Here is a 15,049-nt window from a genome sequence, read left to right as displayed (position 1 = left end):
CCCAGCCCAGCCCAGCCCAGCCCAGCCCAGCCCAGCCCAGCCCAGCCCTGCCCACTATTGGCCCACAGAGCCCAGTATATCAAAGCCCTGCTTTGTAGCCTGGCCTGGCTCACTAAAACCCCGTGTGGATGACTATGGCAGGGCCGTGTTCCCCACAGCGACCGCTGCCCAGTTCCGTAGGGCACCGCCCTCTCCTTTATCACCCCGCCTTGCCCCGGAGAGGGGAGCGGAGCCCGGGCCGCGAGCCACCGCCGTCCCCCGGGGCCCGCATGGCCAGCCCGACTCTCCTGAGCCCTACCCGGCTCCCTGAAGCACCGGGAGCTCGAGGCGCCTCGGGCACCGTCCCGGACCAGTCCCGGCCGCTCAGCGCCATGTGGGCAGGCCCGCGTTGCCATGGAGACAGGACGCTCCCGGAGCGACGACGGCGGCCGCCTCGGGTCAATCCGCGCTGGTTGCGGCGGCCGCCAGGGGGCGGCGGAGGGACGCGGAGAGCGGGGCAGAGAGAGGGCGGGAGCAGCGGGGGATCGGGGGCAGATGGAGGGGGCGAGGGGCAGGTCAGAAGTTCTCGGGGGTGCAGCGGGGAGATGGGGAGCAGGGGAAGATGGGGATTCCAGGGGCAGGAAGATGGAGGGAGGCGGGTCGCAGACGGAGGGGTGCAGGCGTTGCAGGAGTGTGGAACAGAGCCCGGGGCTCTCTCCCAGGAGGGGTACAGGGGAGGGAGATAGTGCAAAGCTGAGCCAGCAAAGGGGGGGCTCTGAAGTACGTTCGTGTGCGGGATGGATGGGTGAGGAGACTGTGGACAAGGGGGCATGGTGTGCAACAGGCTGGAGAGTGCTGCCATAGGGATGAGGTGGCACCTTAATGGGGCCAGGACACCCTGAGTTCCTTGAAGCATTGGTGACACAAGTAACAAGTTGTGATCATTGTCAAAAGAAGTTGTGGGGCCGAGACGAGCAAACAGGTTGGGAAGCCCTGGCTGCACAGCCCTATCAGGTATCCCAGGTATCATTCCCATGGGGCACCACCGCCACAACAGGACAGTCCTACATCTTCCCAGTGCCCTGGATGACCCTCAAGGAGGTGGGACCCTTGTTTTCCCGATGGGGAGGGACAGATAGCCCCTCCAGGGTGCACAGGTAGCAGTATGGTGTAGAGCAGGGCTGGCCACATCCCGCAGCACAGAGAGGGTGCCAGGACAGAGGCAGGAGGGAGGTGCAGCTTTAATGGCATTTGTCGGTGTTTACAACATGAGTCATCCAGCTAAGCAGCCATAAATCAGCACCCCAACTCCTCCTGCATCAATCGTGTCCCCTCCTCTGTCCCCCCAGCACTGATGAGTGCCTGGCTCCTGCAGAAAAAAACTCATAAATAACAGCAACAAAACAAACCCTCCTGCAGCCACAGAAGGCGTGAGTGTGCCAGGCATGAGATGAACGCTTCCCATCCATCACTTTAATGATTGTACTCTGGAAATTAAACCTGTCATAGCCCATCAAGGTGAACGTTTTAAGTCTGTGACATGCCTTCAGCTCCCCTCCTCCTTCCTAGTACTTCATTTTTTGTTGCTTTCCTTCTTGCCTTTTCTTCTATGCCTCTACCACCCCTGTCACCACTGCGCCTGTGTGCCCAGCTCCATCCTGTGGTCCTCTCTGGTCCCTCACTGAACAAGGACCAGGTTGCACATCAGGTGGTAGATTTCTTTGGCCCTGAGGCTCCTGCAGCCATGGGCTGGATTCTCCCAGCATCTCTGTGCCCAGTCCTACATGCCTGCTGGTATTGGGCACAGCTACCCTTGGGCAATGGGTCTCTCCTGGTCTGCTGTCCTCACAGGGCAATGGCAGGGAATCGGGTACCATCCTTTTATACTTCCCTCTCCCCTTCTCCTTTCCTCCCCTTTTTTTCCTCCTTCTCCACATTATTTCCTCTCCTGCTCCATGTTACACCAACCATCACAGGCTCCTGGCACCTGGCTCCTACCCTGGCTCATATCTGCCCCCTTTGGAGCAAGTGCTGCAGCCTCCCCAGAACCAGAGCTTCCCACCGGGCAGCGCCGAGGGTCTGGGCACCTTCCACGTGAGCAGTGGGGCCCTACCATGCCCTATGATGGATTGCTTGAGGACAGGAGATCTGGGCACCGAGGATGTCATGCATCCAGGGGGAAGCTGCTGAGCTGCCAGCAGCCACTGCGGGTCACTGTTTCCCCACACAGGTCCGTCCATCCATCCATCCATCCATCCATCCATGTCCATACTTCTCTCTCCCATCATCTGCTTCCCTGGTCCATCCTTCTGTTTCAAAAGCATCGCATCTGTCCCTTTGCCCAGGGTACTGCCCCCCAGCTGCTGCCAGGCTTTTCCCAGCCCTGCGAGGTGTGATGGCAGTGCACCAATGCTTACCTGTCCCATCCATCATTGACTGTCTGCCAAAGGTGACCTGGGATTCCACGGAAAATGTTGCCCCTCGGCAATTCCCACCCCCACCGCAGGTCCCAGAGCAAGCAGCCCTCCCTGCCACCCCTAGGTAGGGACAGGGAGAAGAGAGGAGAGGACAGCAGGATGTGGGACAGGAGAGACATCATGGTCTGTCCAGGAATGGGACAGCCCAGTCCAGTCTGCCACGCTCCTGCAGCACTAAGTGCACCAGGGTGGTGAAGTAAGGCTGCCCCTCAGGCTGCCCCCCTGCCTTCGTGGCTACCTCAGCACCCTAAGGGGAGACCCAATTAAGTGTGCAGGAGGCATAGGAGGTCTGTAGTGTCTGCCAGGACCCTCCAGCATCCTCTGAGGACAAGTGCAGCCTGCTTAGTTATGGGAAGTCGGTGCTTAACCCTAGTGCTTCTAGGGAGGTGGTAGAGGGTGTCGGTTGTCATCCTACCACCAGGGGTTGATTTGAGCCTAGTCAGATCAAGCAGCATTCCAAGAGCATCATGAAACGAGCCCAGAAAGGGACTGAGAGCTTTGCTTCACAGGACAGATAAATTTTGCTCTGCAAAGTGTAGACCCCACCAGGAATTCTGCCAGTGCAGGAGGAGGCAAGGCAGGCTGGCAGGCAACCTGGGAATCCTCCTTCCCAGCCTTTCATTCACCAAGGGGAAGGGCAGCTGGCACCACCACACAGGGATGTGTTGCTCTAAGCACTGTCAGACCTGCAAGGAAGTGGCAGTGCAGTCAAAGAAGGGTCCATGGTCTCTCTCTTCCACCTGTACCAGCAGGCTGCCAGCTGTGCAAGTTTGCTCTCCCCACCCTTTCCTCCAGGGACCCTGGCAGGACAGCAGAGTAGCAGGAGAGGGGCAGAGCCTCCCATCCCCTAAGGAAAAGCGCAAGCATCCAGATAACATCTTTATAAAGGAGGGATGTGGGGACTCCTCCAGATACACACAGAGGAATATTTACGAGTTAAATAGGATCCAAACACACATAAGTTAAAGGGGGGCAGGTGCCCTGCACCCCCCTGCTCTACCCAGGCACAGTCTGTGTCTGCCAGCAAAGAGAACCCCCACACCACAGCCCAGCCCCTCTCCCTGGCTGGCTCCATTAATCTTTCACAACACAGAGCCAATCTTCCTCTCTGTGGCACCCATTTCATTCTCCTCCTCTTCCTCTTCCTCGCCCCCTGAGCAGGAGGAATCGGGGCCGTAGTTCAGCTCGGTAGTGCTGCAGCGCAGGAAGCCTGAGTCAGGGCTGTGCCCCATGAACTCGGGGCTTTCAGCAGCTTGTCCCTGAGGCTCACTGGGCAGCAGCTTCTCGCAGGTTTTGGTGAGCCCTCGTTGCTTGTCAGCCTCTGCCTGAGCCCCCTGCTCCTTGGCTTTGCGACTCCGTTTCCACTTCATGCGGCGGTTCTGGAACCAGATCTTCACCTGTAAAAGGAAAGCCCCCAGAGGAGAGAGTGTGTCCCCTGCCCCATTCTGTCCCCACCCCCTCACCTTCCCTGCATGGAGGGTCCCCCCAAAGCCTCTCTGCTGCGGGTCTGTGCAAAGAGACTGAAGTTGTCATGGGGAGAGGAATACTGGGGGACTGCTGCCTTCCCTCCATCTGGCCTCCACAGGATGGCCAAGGACATGCACAGGGACATTTTCATTTTAGCCTCACAAAAAGCCCCCTCCCACAGCATGCTGAGGGATGGGAAGGCTCTGAAACCCAAGTTGGGGGTGATGGGTAAAAAGAGCAGTATTCTGGAGTGCCCTTCAAAAGAGAAGAGCCTAGAACCCACCAGGCAGGTCTCTGCAGGAGATGCCCTGGAAGGGGCACTGATGGGAGCATTGGGGTGCGGGGCTGATGGCATCAACATTGCCCATGACATTGACTTCCCTCATATACAGCTGCATAGCGCTATGCTCCATCTCCCCAGGATGAAGATACCTGTGTCTCAGTGAGCATCAGCGACGTGGCCACCTCAAAACGCTTGGGCCTGGACAAGTACTTATTCAGCTTGAACTGGTTCTCCAGCTCCAGGAGCTGTTGGCTGGTGAAGGCTGTGCGAGGCCGGCGGCACTTTCCCATCAAGCCAGACTGTGGGGCAGCTGTGGAGCAGACAGTAAGTGGGAGTCAGGAGACAGAAGAGCAAGAGGGGGACATCCCCTCAGCAAACCTGGGATGAGGAGGAAGGTGTCTCCTGTCATCTCCCATCCCAGTAATGGCTTTATTGCCTGACTGATAGGAACCAGTGAGATACGTTATCAGGCCTCAGTGTGCAACTAGGATCAGTCCTGTGACTGAAATTAATCCTCTTTTTTTATTGCTGGGCCGCACAGGTGGCAGCTCAACTGCCAGGGGCTGCGGCAGCAGGGCTGCCCAAGAGCCCCGCTATCTCACTCGCAGCCCTTGAAGGCAGTGCGGCACTGAACCAGGAGGCAGCGGGAACAAAGAAACCTTTGAGAGTCCAGCACGGGGTGGCTGCTGCGCTCTGTTTGATCCCTCCTTATCTCCTCTCCGATGGCTTTATTGTCCCCCCGGGGTTCAGCTTTTACTGCTTCTCCCACCACTGAAGCGGCAATCAAACCCAGGGGTTTGCAGTCAAGAGTAAAGTGCTGGAGCAGCGTGGGGGGCCACTAATGGGAAGGTCCTTGGCATATCCCTGCTGATGCATCTAGGGGGATATGATGGAGCATTGTGGCCTCATTGTGCCCCTGCCTGGCAAGGGCCACTCCAGCTCACCCGCTTTGCTGGGCATGGGGCATTCTTGTTATCTTCCCCAGATTCCAGCTTTGATCCCACCTGCCCATCTCCTGAGGTGTCCACCAAACCCTTCAAAAACGCAGCGGTGATGCATGAGGCAGGAATTTATGAAAGGGGCATTAACTGATCACAATCCAGGTTTGATCCCAAGTAGCTGGATGCTGGGTGGTATGGGTCAATGAGACAGAGCACAGGCTGGACTGGGGCTGTGCAAACTCCTTGTGAGAGCATGACAGATACAACCCCTACTGTTCCTGTAGCCCCACAGTGCCAGGAGAGACAGCCTGTGGGACGCACCTTGCAGCTACTGGGAAGTTATACTAGGGATTAAATAGAGACAGGCTGTGCCAATGGCTCTCACACAGGCAGTGCATTATTTTGCATACAAAAGATATTCAAGGCTAAAATCAAATGAGAGGCTCAAAGGATTTCCAGGACAAATACGAATGTCACATGAAAGACTGCTCAGCTTTGCAGAGTTCGGCAGCTGTCTGGGCTCTGGCTGGCTGTGGATGCTCTGGCTGCACAAATCCTCAATGGAGACATGGGACCAAACAGACCTGCAAAGGCTTCCTTTAGCTAGGAAAAGGAGGTGTTATGGAAACTAGCATCTGCAGGGATGGGGCAGCCCAAGCCAACATGCTTTGCAGCTCCTCAATGAGGGAAAGGGCAGAGGTGCATCAGAAAGAACCAGAGAAGAAATTAATTCAGTCTGTGTTGGTGGGAGGCACAAAGCAGTCCCAGGCAGTGTCCAGCAGCCCAATGACTCTGGCTCCCAGCAAGCCCCCTTTGCTGACAGAGACAGGAGGGTGGCTGGAGCACCTGATGCCCCAGTCCCTCCCCACTGCAGGGGCTGCACTGCACAGGCTGACCATACTGGGTCAGGCAAGGGTCCCTCTGAGAAGTTACTCTTTCTGGGCATGGTCTGTAAAGAATGTTTTGGGGAAAGAGAAGGGAAGGGGGTGTGCCCACATCTCGGCATCCAGTAATCCAGGAGTCCTCTGCTTTTTGGAGCTGAAGGGTCCAGGGGTGAATAAATATCATGTTCCCAGTTTAAACTCCCCACTCCATAGCAGAGAGCCCAGGGCTCAGCTCCTAGGGCATTGAGTCCTGGCCTTAGGGAGCACAGAAATCCTTCAGACCACCCCAAAAGGCTCCTCTGTGCACCCTCTTCAAGGTTGTATGTGGCCAGACTACAACCACATGTAGGAAGGAGTGAAGGCACAGAAGTATCTATCCCAAAAGCAGTGCAGGTCTTTCCGGCTTCAGAGGAGGCTGGAAGGCAGCTTGCTTTAACAACACCCCCTCAAGCAACTCACTCTTCTCCAGGTAAGGTGCTAAGAACTGCATGGTCCAGCAGGGAAAAGAAGAACAGAAAGTTTGCCCAAAAGTCAAATAAATCCAAAAGGGATATAACCCAAATGACTACCAATGCAGGGGACTGACTGCTGGAGCATGGTCTGTCTGCCAGTCCCCATTTCTCCTTCTTAGTGTCCAATTCAGGCTCAATGCAGTGGTGTCCATTACAAAGATTGTACAGACCTTGACCTCCTTGGAAACCCACCGTGCCTCCTGCTCCAGTGCTGTAAAGAAAAACCCAGCCCTTAAACCCCTCTCTGGTGTTGTCATACAGTTCAAGCCACCACCACCAGTCCAAAGGCCAGCCTGCACAGGTTGCTGGCCACCTAACCTGTGGCCTCCTCTGACAGTACACCCTTCAGCAGCTATTATTATCCATCATCAGTGCTCCCCACTATGACTTGTTCAAGATTTGGCCTGCAGACAAGGTGGGGCAAACCCAAATCAACACAGCTGACCTTCAGCCACCCACAGCAGCAGGTCGTCGTGGACCTGAATGAACAACATCTTTGGCCTCAGCTCTGCTGTTAGCTTACCTGAAGGGCTCTGGCTTCTTTGTGTAGGGAGAGTATGGAGGAAGAGGGTCTGCAGTTTCTCACTGGGGAGGGAGCAAAGGCAGAAGGAGGAAGTGGAAACTGAAATGAAATAGGGAATGAAGTAGGTTCCAGTTTCTCACGAAAAGAGGAGACAATGCTTTGTGGCTGTTGGTAGCTCCAGCCTGTCCTGCCAGTGTGCTTTGTGGAATCCTGTCCCTTCCTGTCCTATGGCAGGCTGTCACATTGACATGGACAGAATCCTTCCAAGGGATGCACAGGAAGCATCCCCCACAGGGCTTACCTCCTCCAGTCAGTGTCAGCTGAGCTATGAACCCATCCGCATCACAACCAGCATCCCACAGAAAGAGTAACCCTTTGGAAAGGCTCTCCCCCTCATCCAGTTCCTACCAGAAGACCACTGAGTGCCTCAGCATCACACCTTTGCTTGCCAAAGGATTTACTATCTGCTCAACCATCTCTTCCAGCACTGTATCCAAGATCAGAACTTGTCTCAACATCCCTTCAGCCTGGCAGGGCTTGGACCCCTTGATGGGTGCCTGGCATTTGGCTGAAGTATCAGTAAATAAATTGCTTGGCCTGTGGCTGGGAATACCCTCTGAGTCTGAGGCCAGGAGCTCTACAAGGCAGCTGCCTCCTGGATAATTAGATAAAGCTTATAAAAAATTGTTGGTTTATTTGACACAGTTCCGTCTACTTGATAACAAGAGTAATCCTAGGTTGATATTAACTCACTTGGTTTTAATTTGGTTTGTTTAGCTATAGTTCACTTAACTTTGTGCGCTGGCAGATAAAGAAGAGGAAATTAGCACCCTAACTGCTTTGGAGGTGTTTCTCCAGATGTCAGAGCTGGAAGGGAGAGAAGTGGTCTCATCAGCATCAGGGCCATCACTAAAGGCTCATCCTGGCCTGTCAGCAGCTCTGGCCATTATCCGTGGGGCAGCATGTGTAAGGGCACTTGCTATCTCTACTAGCCCCTTGCTTGCTCCACAATTTAGCCTTGATTACTGCTTGCCAGCTGTTTCCCAGCACGTATTTCCTGCTGACACCAGACCACTGTGCACCTGGTGAGCCTTGGAAGGCGTTGATTTTTGAAGACGTTTGATAAGACTTATCCTGTCCCCTCTCCTAGCCCGGCACAACCCATCAACAAGCTCTCTGCCACCATGGGCAGGATCTGAATTGGGCTCCAGGTCATCAAGGTTGTGAGCAGGTGATGCAGGGAAGCTATGTTCAAGGAAAGCCATCTAAGCACCAGGTCCCCAGCAGGAATCATTTGCTCTGGGAGTCTGCAGCTGTATGTCACTGTTCCCCACTCCTACAGCTCTTGGCTGAGGTGGGTCTCTGCACTTGGCTCCCGCTGCTGTGCTGCATTTCCACACTGGCAAATTAATCACAGCTCCCAGTAAAACTGGTAGGCACAGCACTCTGGTGCCAAATGCTACCTCTGTGCAGTTCAGGAGGTGCTCAAAGCCCCAGGACAGGGACCCAGGCTGGGAACAGCAAAGCCTGGGCAGGCAGCATCCCTGACATCTAAAGCAAGGGCATGCCTGCTCCTGCACCCAGGCCTTCCCACTACCCTCTCAGTCCGCATTGCAGCAGAGGCAGCCAGGCACTGCATGCAGCTCTGCACCACGAGCCAGAGAGGGAAGCACAGCACCCGCTTGCCTGACAGCAGGAGCACTGCTCTGAGCAATCCCAGCACCCAAGCCCAGGCCAGGTTCCTAAGGATACCATCTCAGACTGTCTCCCTGGCATCCTACCTCCCCATACACAGGTGAGAGCAGGGAGAACGTGTGCAATGCATAACCACAGAGCTTGTGGCTTCAGTTCATGGGCTATCCTGCTCCTTCCCCCACCCTGACTGTACCCAGGAGACCAAACTAGACCGTGCCTGCAAATCTGCTCTACACGTGCAGCTAAAGAAGGAATTTATTCCAGAATTAAGTCCTGGAATTCCCCATAAATAAGTCACAAGGGTGATCTCCCTCTGGAATGATCCATAACATGTCCTAGGAAGCTTTCAGATTCATCTCTTACTGCTATGAGAGTGTTAAACATGACTGGCACCAGCACTGTGGACACTTGTACTCAGTCCCTCTAGAAACTTCAGTCAGGCAGGTCTGTCCCTCTGTCTGTCTAGGCTGAGTGGTGGGACAGGGACTCCCATAAAACTACAGGTAGCCCAGGAGCCCTGTGCCAACAGTGTGAGGCTACAGCCCAGCCCACTCCCCTTCTTAGAGAGATGAGGAAGGGCCATGGAAGCAGCATATCCTAGGCAAGTGCCCCTTCTTGTCCCTGTCCCTACACCATGGCCAGCACACTGGGCAGTATGAGGCTAGACACAGCCATAAAATGCAGCTGGGGCCAGCACTGGTGAGTACAAGAACAAGGTAAAGGAACCAGATTTCAGAGCTTCAGTGAGCCCACCAAGAGCAAGGGCTGAGGACACACCTGAGAATCCTGATGTTCCCAATGGACTGAAACAAGGATCTGAAGATGGATGAGGTTCTGTCCTGCACAGCAGAAGAACCACTGGAATACTAAACAAGACATTCTGGAGAGAAAGCATCCCCACTGCAAAGGGCTCCCCAGAACTGTGAGCAAAAACATTTTAGTAAGGATATGGATTGAGGCAGTGATCACTCTGACTTAAAAATCTACAGCTTTGTCAGCTTTTGCTCCATCCTTGTTACACCCCTATGTGTCTACATTGTTTTGGTAACTCCAAAACCCAGTCAAGTGATATTTGGGTTAGAGATTGCTTTTCCTCCCTCTGAGCTTCCATAGGAGCCCTTTTCAGTGCTTCCCACAATATCCATTGACATTCCGTTCTAGTGCATTCTGCACAGCCCAAAACCTCCCTCCACAAGCTGTTCTCATGCCCATAATTTGGGATTTCTCTCCTTCTGGTGAGGTTTTAGATATAACCAGTTGTAGAGCAGAACCTGCACTTGAGAGGAGTAGGGCTGATGCACAAATACCTCTACGTTATCCCAGCCAGAAGCTGCACTCAGGGCCACAGGAGCAGATGCAGTGGTGTGTTCCCGCTCTGGTGAAACATAACCCTGCATTAAGCCACGGGATACTGAGATACACCAACAGACCCAAACCTTTCAAGGATAACGTGGCCTCTGCAGAAGAGCAGGAAGGTGTTTTACCACCTAACAAATAGAGATTTCTTTTTTCTTGTCTTAATGACATGCTTGAAGAGCACACACAGCCCATAGCACCAGAAGCTTATTCTACACCTCCAGACTCACAAATGTACGTAACCTAAAGTCCAGGGAAAGGGAAACAGAATGGGGAAGAAAACAGTCTGCTTCCCTTTAACCTGTCCAGGAGTAATTTGAGGAAGGAGCAACAAATGGGACCTTTCATGTTAATTCTCCATTTTTGTACTATTATGAATTCAGCCAGTTTATCAATTAAATTACTTTTCCAGCCTTGTTTTTTATTATTACTATTTTGTAAATGGGCTCCCAAGTTATTAAGATGCTACATTCAGCCAATAAATCTGGATACTGTGCCGGGGGGTTATTAACCAGCCACTCTTAGTTTACAGACCATCTTTGCGCTGACCAGAGCTCTGATCACCACAAGCACAGGGCAGAGTCCAAGTCACACTGCCACGGATGCCAGTGACAGTCCCCAACGGGACAAGAGCCTGAAGCCTTGTGCCGTCCGTGCCCTGCAGGACCCTTCCCACCCGTGGCCCATCATTGCAATGTAGGATACGGCGGCTTCCTGTAGCCCTGGTCGTACCCACCAGGAGGGACCGGGGCAGGGCTAGAGCCAAGCACACTGTCGGGCCCCCTGGCTCCCGCAGCTGCCGCCAGCCGATGGATTCACCGGCCCCTCACCCCCACGAGCCGAGCGCGACGGCGGGCAGAACACGGATCCCCTGACCGTTCCCGCAGGAGGGCCCGATTCGGCAGCGCATCCCTCGGGTTCGTTCCCAACCACAGCAGGCGGAATTTATTCGTTTTCCAGTGCAGGTTCTGGCTGCCCCTTCTTTATTTTCGTTTCGTTCCCGCCACGGTGGAGCCCAGCAAGCCCGTGGTGGCCGTGCGGGGCTGGCAGGCGAGGTCGACGCGGTTTGCTCGGCCTGGGAGCGGTTCGGCTCTGCCGGCAGCGGCGCGGGCAGTGCCCCTCCGGGCTGTTCCGGAGCACTGCGCCGGGATAAGGCGAGACTTTGCCCTTCGGATGGGTTTCCCGGGGCCTCGCAGCCTCCGGCGAGTCATGTTACCCCAGCAGTGGGACCCCGAACCCTGCCTGGCTGGAAGCGGGTCTAGGCACTGAAAGAACCCCGCATAGCGGTCCCGACCAGAACAGCCGGGGAGCCTCGAAAGGGCGGGTTCGGAAAAGCTCAGTCCTCAGCGCCCTAAGGGACCTGCACCGCGATGTATTGGCGGAGACCCTCGGGGGCTGGAAGGGGCGAGAGCCGTGTTCTGCCTGACGGAAGAGTCGGTCCCCGGTCACTCACCGTGGAAGTCGGAGAGCCTCGGCACCACCATCCCGGCTCGGATCCAGTGCTCCAGAGGGAAGGAGCCGGCCACGGCCGCCTTCAGGTGCTCCGCGCCGGGCGGCGGCAGGTGGGGGATGCCGGAGTAGGCGAAAGCGGGGTGCTGGCCCCCCAGGGTTGGGAGTGGATACACGGCGGGCGGGTACAGGGCTGGCAGGGCGCCGAGCCCGGGGCCGGAGAGGTGCAGCAAGCCAGGCTTGGGGAGGAAGCCGACCGGGGCGAGCGGCCCGGCGGCCGGGGGCGCCCGCGGTGAGGGGGTATCGGAGCGCCCGGCGGGGCCAGGGCTCACCGCGGGGCTCCCGGGGCTCAGTCCCGACGGGGAGGCGCTCCGCGCCGGCTCTTCGGCCAGGAGCGCCTCGATGCGGAAGTTTTGGGACTTCTCCATGGGCTTGTGCATAGCCCTACCCCGTGCGGAGCCGTCGAGCCTCCGAGCGTCCCGCCGCTCCCCTGCCAGGGCACAGCCCGGCCGGCCAGCCCCGGGCCAGCCCCGGCACCGGCGGGCATCCACCCGCGGGGCCCCGCCGCGCCGCGCTCAGCGCGGCTGCCCTCGAGGGCAGCCCTCCTCTCCGCTCCGCCTCCCGGGCACTCGCTCGCCCGCCGGCATCGGGGGGGGTTTTAACGCCCCCTCCACCTGCCCCAGCTCCCCATTGGCTCCGCTCCGGCCCCCCGCCCCGCCGGACCGGCCGCCCTCCTTCGGCTTCCTCAGCTCCCCACCGCAGCAGCGGGCACATGCCAGGGCCTGACCCTGCCCCTTCCTCAGCCTCGTAGTCCAGCCCAGCCCCTTCACACTCGAGGGTCCCCCAGCCTGAAGGACCCACCACCCAGGGTGCTGAGCCCATCATCCTGATCCAGAGCCCTATGGCAGAGAGGCAGGTCTGTGGTTGCAGTGGCTGGAGGAGACCTGGGGAGACTAGACAGAATTCAGCACGTGTAGGTAAAGCCCTGCTGGGCTCCAGGCACTTGGAGGGCAGAATGCCTGGCTGGAAGGGCAGGACAGGCAGTTGCTCACTAGCAGGCTCCTCCATACCCTGTGCACCAGGGATCATCACCAATGCCCAGCTGTGCCATTTCCCACTGCATCGCTCTGAGCCAGGGGTTCCTACCCCTGTATTTCTTCTCCCTTCAGCATTTCCAGCTCTGCTCTATTCCCTGAGGAAGACATGGGGCCGTTCCGCCATATCCCTCAGAGGCTGCAAGCAGATGCCCAGAGAGGAGGAAGGCAGGGGCATACGGGGCCTTCCTCAGCCTCCTTCTTTTCTCTGCTCAGTAATCCCAGGGACTTCTCTTCCCTACGCCCATACAACCTGCTGATCTCCCTGTACACACCTCACCCTGTTGCAGGGAGCTTCAAAGCTCCCACGTGTGTAACAACTTCCTCCTTCCATTGCCTGAGTCTAGCCTCAAACAACTTCACTGGGCGGTCCAAAATCCTTATGTGCAGACAGACACACAACAGCCCTTTTCCAGATGCCTTTCTGGGAGAGAGGAGGGCAGAAATCAGCCACATGGACAGTCTAGAGCTGGATTTTCTCAGAAGGGGATTTGGACACCCCCGATTTGGACAGAAGGTACTGAAGGTGGAACAGTGTTCCTTTTCACCTCAACTCAGCTGCCCCTGCTCCTCTACCCTCTCCGCCATCAGGGAGGTTGTAGGGACCTCCCTCCTTCTTCCCCTCCAGTTCATCCCCCTCCGCTTGTCCAGGACAGAAACCAACGTCCCTGCCAAGCAAAAGGAGACCAAGCCCTTTCTGTCTCTCCCCCATTGCGAGTAGCCAGCACTGCCAAGCATCAGGTATGGACAGGACAAGATCTGGGGAGGAATGGAGCAGACTGACTCCCAAGCACAGGGGAAAACTGCCAGAAGTATCCAGGAAATAGAGATCACAGTGGAAGTAGAACAACTCTTCCACTGCAGGGCAGTAGCCTGCACTGGTGACAGTGACAAGGGGGAAGCCATCATTTTCTTATCTGAACCCTCAGGACTGACTCTGGGATTGCAGTGGCTTGTTAGCTTTGCACAGGGAACATACCTTAAGATCCAGGGCAAAGACTGGGGCACAACAGAGAAATCACCATCTCAGTGACAACCATGGGGTAACAGGCAGGTAGCAAGTCCAGGAGAGCCCAGGTAACCCCTGCCAAGCCCTGAGACTGTTTGTGACTGTATCCACTGTAGCTTGAATGAAGGGTCTGGGTCACAGCCTTACTGTCCTCATGGAAGTCCCGTGCACTACCCAAGGAGGCTTTCCAAAGACAAGCAACTCCCTCAAGGATCAGCAGCCCATCCTGGGGTTATGCAAGTACAACCAACAAAGCTGCAGCCTTTGAATTGCACAAGCAAGAAATCTTTGCTGACACAGCCATAAAACCTAGGTGGAAATAAAGAAAAAATCCCAATAAGAAATGTAGGAAAATGATGGAAGGAATTCCCTTCTCCAAGTGAAGACATTTGGACTAGACACTGGAACCCTGCAAGAGGATTGTCCAGGACTGGAGCAGGTGGCACACAGCCCATGCCATGCAGGGCAGAGTCCAGGGTTGTGAACAGGAGAGCCGGGCTGGGTGGTGGACAGCAGAAGGGGCAGGATGCAAGGTAGTGATAGATGCCAGGGTGCTGATGAGTTCACAGTCTTCAGGGTCATTAATCAGATCAGAGCTGGATTAAGGTGTCCAAGGTCTGATTAGCTTCATTTCCCGCCTCAGGAAGGAGGGAACTCTCTTTGCCATCCATCAGATCCTCTGGTGACAGCTCACCTGTTTGCTAACTAGATCTGAGGACTGTAGTAAGTGAACATGACTATGGCCTGGCCCCTTACCTCTGCCCAGCATCCTTCCTTCTTAGGAAGGTCTAAGGCAACCTTGAACATCAGCCACGAGTGGCAGACCCCAAGATACCAGCCAGAGATACAGATCATTCCCCCAACCTGAGGGTTCAGAGCACTATGGAGAGAAGCTGTTCTAAGAAACAACCCCATTCAGGATGAGGTGGAGTTTCACACAGGATGTTCCCAGTCAGCACCATATTTCTCCCAGTTCCACCACAGCTCACCATGTGCTGTTACCCCATGGCCTCCTCTGCTCACCCCATGGTAGCAGAGCCCTCCCAGGGTCTGTGAAACTGGCCAGCACACACTACCTTGCTGCTGTGGGAGAACTTGGGCACATCCAGGACAGATCTTCTGAGCCCCATATGCAGCTAGATAGACCGGCTCAAAGCTCTGAACCAGTCAGGGTGCTTTTCTCATCTCCTCATCCTTTACTGGCTCAAGCCCATCCTGTCAACATCTCCATTTGTCCCCTGCCTGATGCACCTCATGTTCAGTGTGCTCTAAAGATGCCTCTGCTTTTAACCACTTAGACTATTCAGTCCAACAAGCATAAACCAGCAACAGGTCCTTGCTGCCCAGAGAGCAGCAAGGTTCCCCAGCTCTCTCACCTCT

General features: G+C 55.8%; 2 protein-coding genes across 6 annotated transcripts in view; both read right to left on the bottom strand.

The window, feature by feature from the left end:
- The window catches only part of CFAP65 (cilia and flagella associated protein 65), a 31,567-nt gene extending 31,167 nt beyond the window's left edge, over window positions 1-400 (bottom strand). For 4 of the 5 annotated variants that reach the window (XR_003526650.1, XM_027637370.1, XM_027637369.1 and 1 more), the window contains exon 1: window positions 299-400. Coding sequence is in view for 3 of the 5 variants with exons in the window: in XM_027637370.1 (XP_027493171.1) it covers window positions 299-373 (75 nt within the window). In the remaining 2 variants the exon portion in view is untranslated. The remainder of the gene's footprint in view (window positions 1-298) is intronic. The other variant, XM_027637372.1, reaches the window with a different exon arrangement.
- A 2,957-nt stretch (window positions 401-3,357) lies between these two features.
- Window positions 3,358-12,006, bottom strand: LOC113944344 (motor neuron and pancreas homeobox protein 1-like). Its single transcript, XM_027637341.1, has 3 exons — window positions 11,571-12,006; window positions 4,356-4,516; window positions 3,358-3,853 (listed from the first exon to the last, which is right to left on the bottom strand). Exons 1-3 carry the CDS (start codon window positions 12,004-12,006, stop codon window positions 3,539-3,541), a joined length of 912 nt encoding a protein of 303 aa, XP_027493142.1. The 3' UTR covers window positions 3,358-3,538.
- Between the last annotated feature and the right edge of the window lie 3,043 nt (window positions 12,007-15,049).

Source organism: Corapipo altera, unplaced genomic scaffold (assembly GCF_003945725.1).
Source record: "Corapipo altera isolate COAL_440 unplaced genomic scaffold, ASM394572v1 45, whole genome shotgun sequence".
NCBI classification, from domain to species: Eukaryota; Metazoa; Chordata; class Aves; order Passeriformes; family Pipridae; genus Corapipo; species Corapipo altera.
The sequence above is the reverse complement of the archived record's forward strand: the minus strand, read 5'-3'. Positions and strand labels throughout refer to the sequence as shown.

Coding starts and splice junctions, on each gene's coding strand:
- LOC113944344 (XM_027637341.1), bottom strand. CDS start 12,006: ATGCACAAGCCCATGGAGAAGTCCCAAAACTTCCGCATCGAGGCGCTC. Junction 4,517..11,570: donor GAGGCTCTCCGACTTCCACG/GTGAGTGACCGG, acceptor TCTGCTCCACAG/CTGCCCCACAGTCTGGCTTG. Junction 3,854..4,355: donor TGATGCTCACTGAGACACAG/GTATCTTCATCC, acceptor TTCCTTTTACAG/GTGAAGATCTGGTTCCAGAA.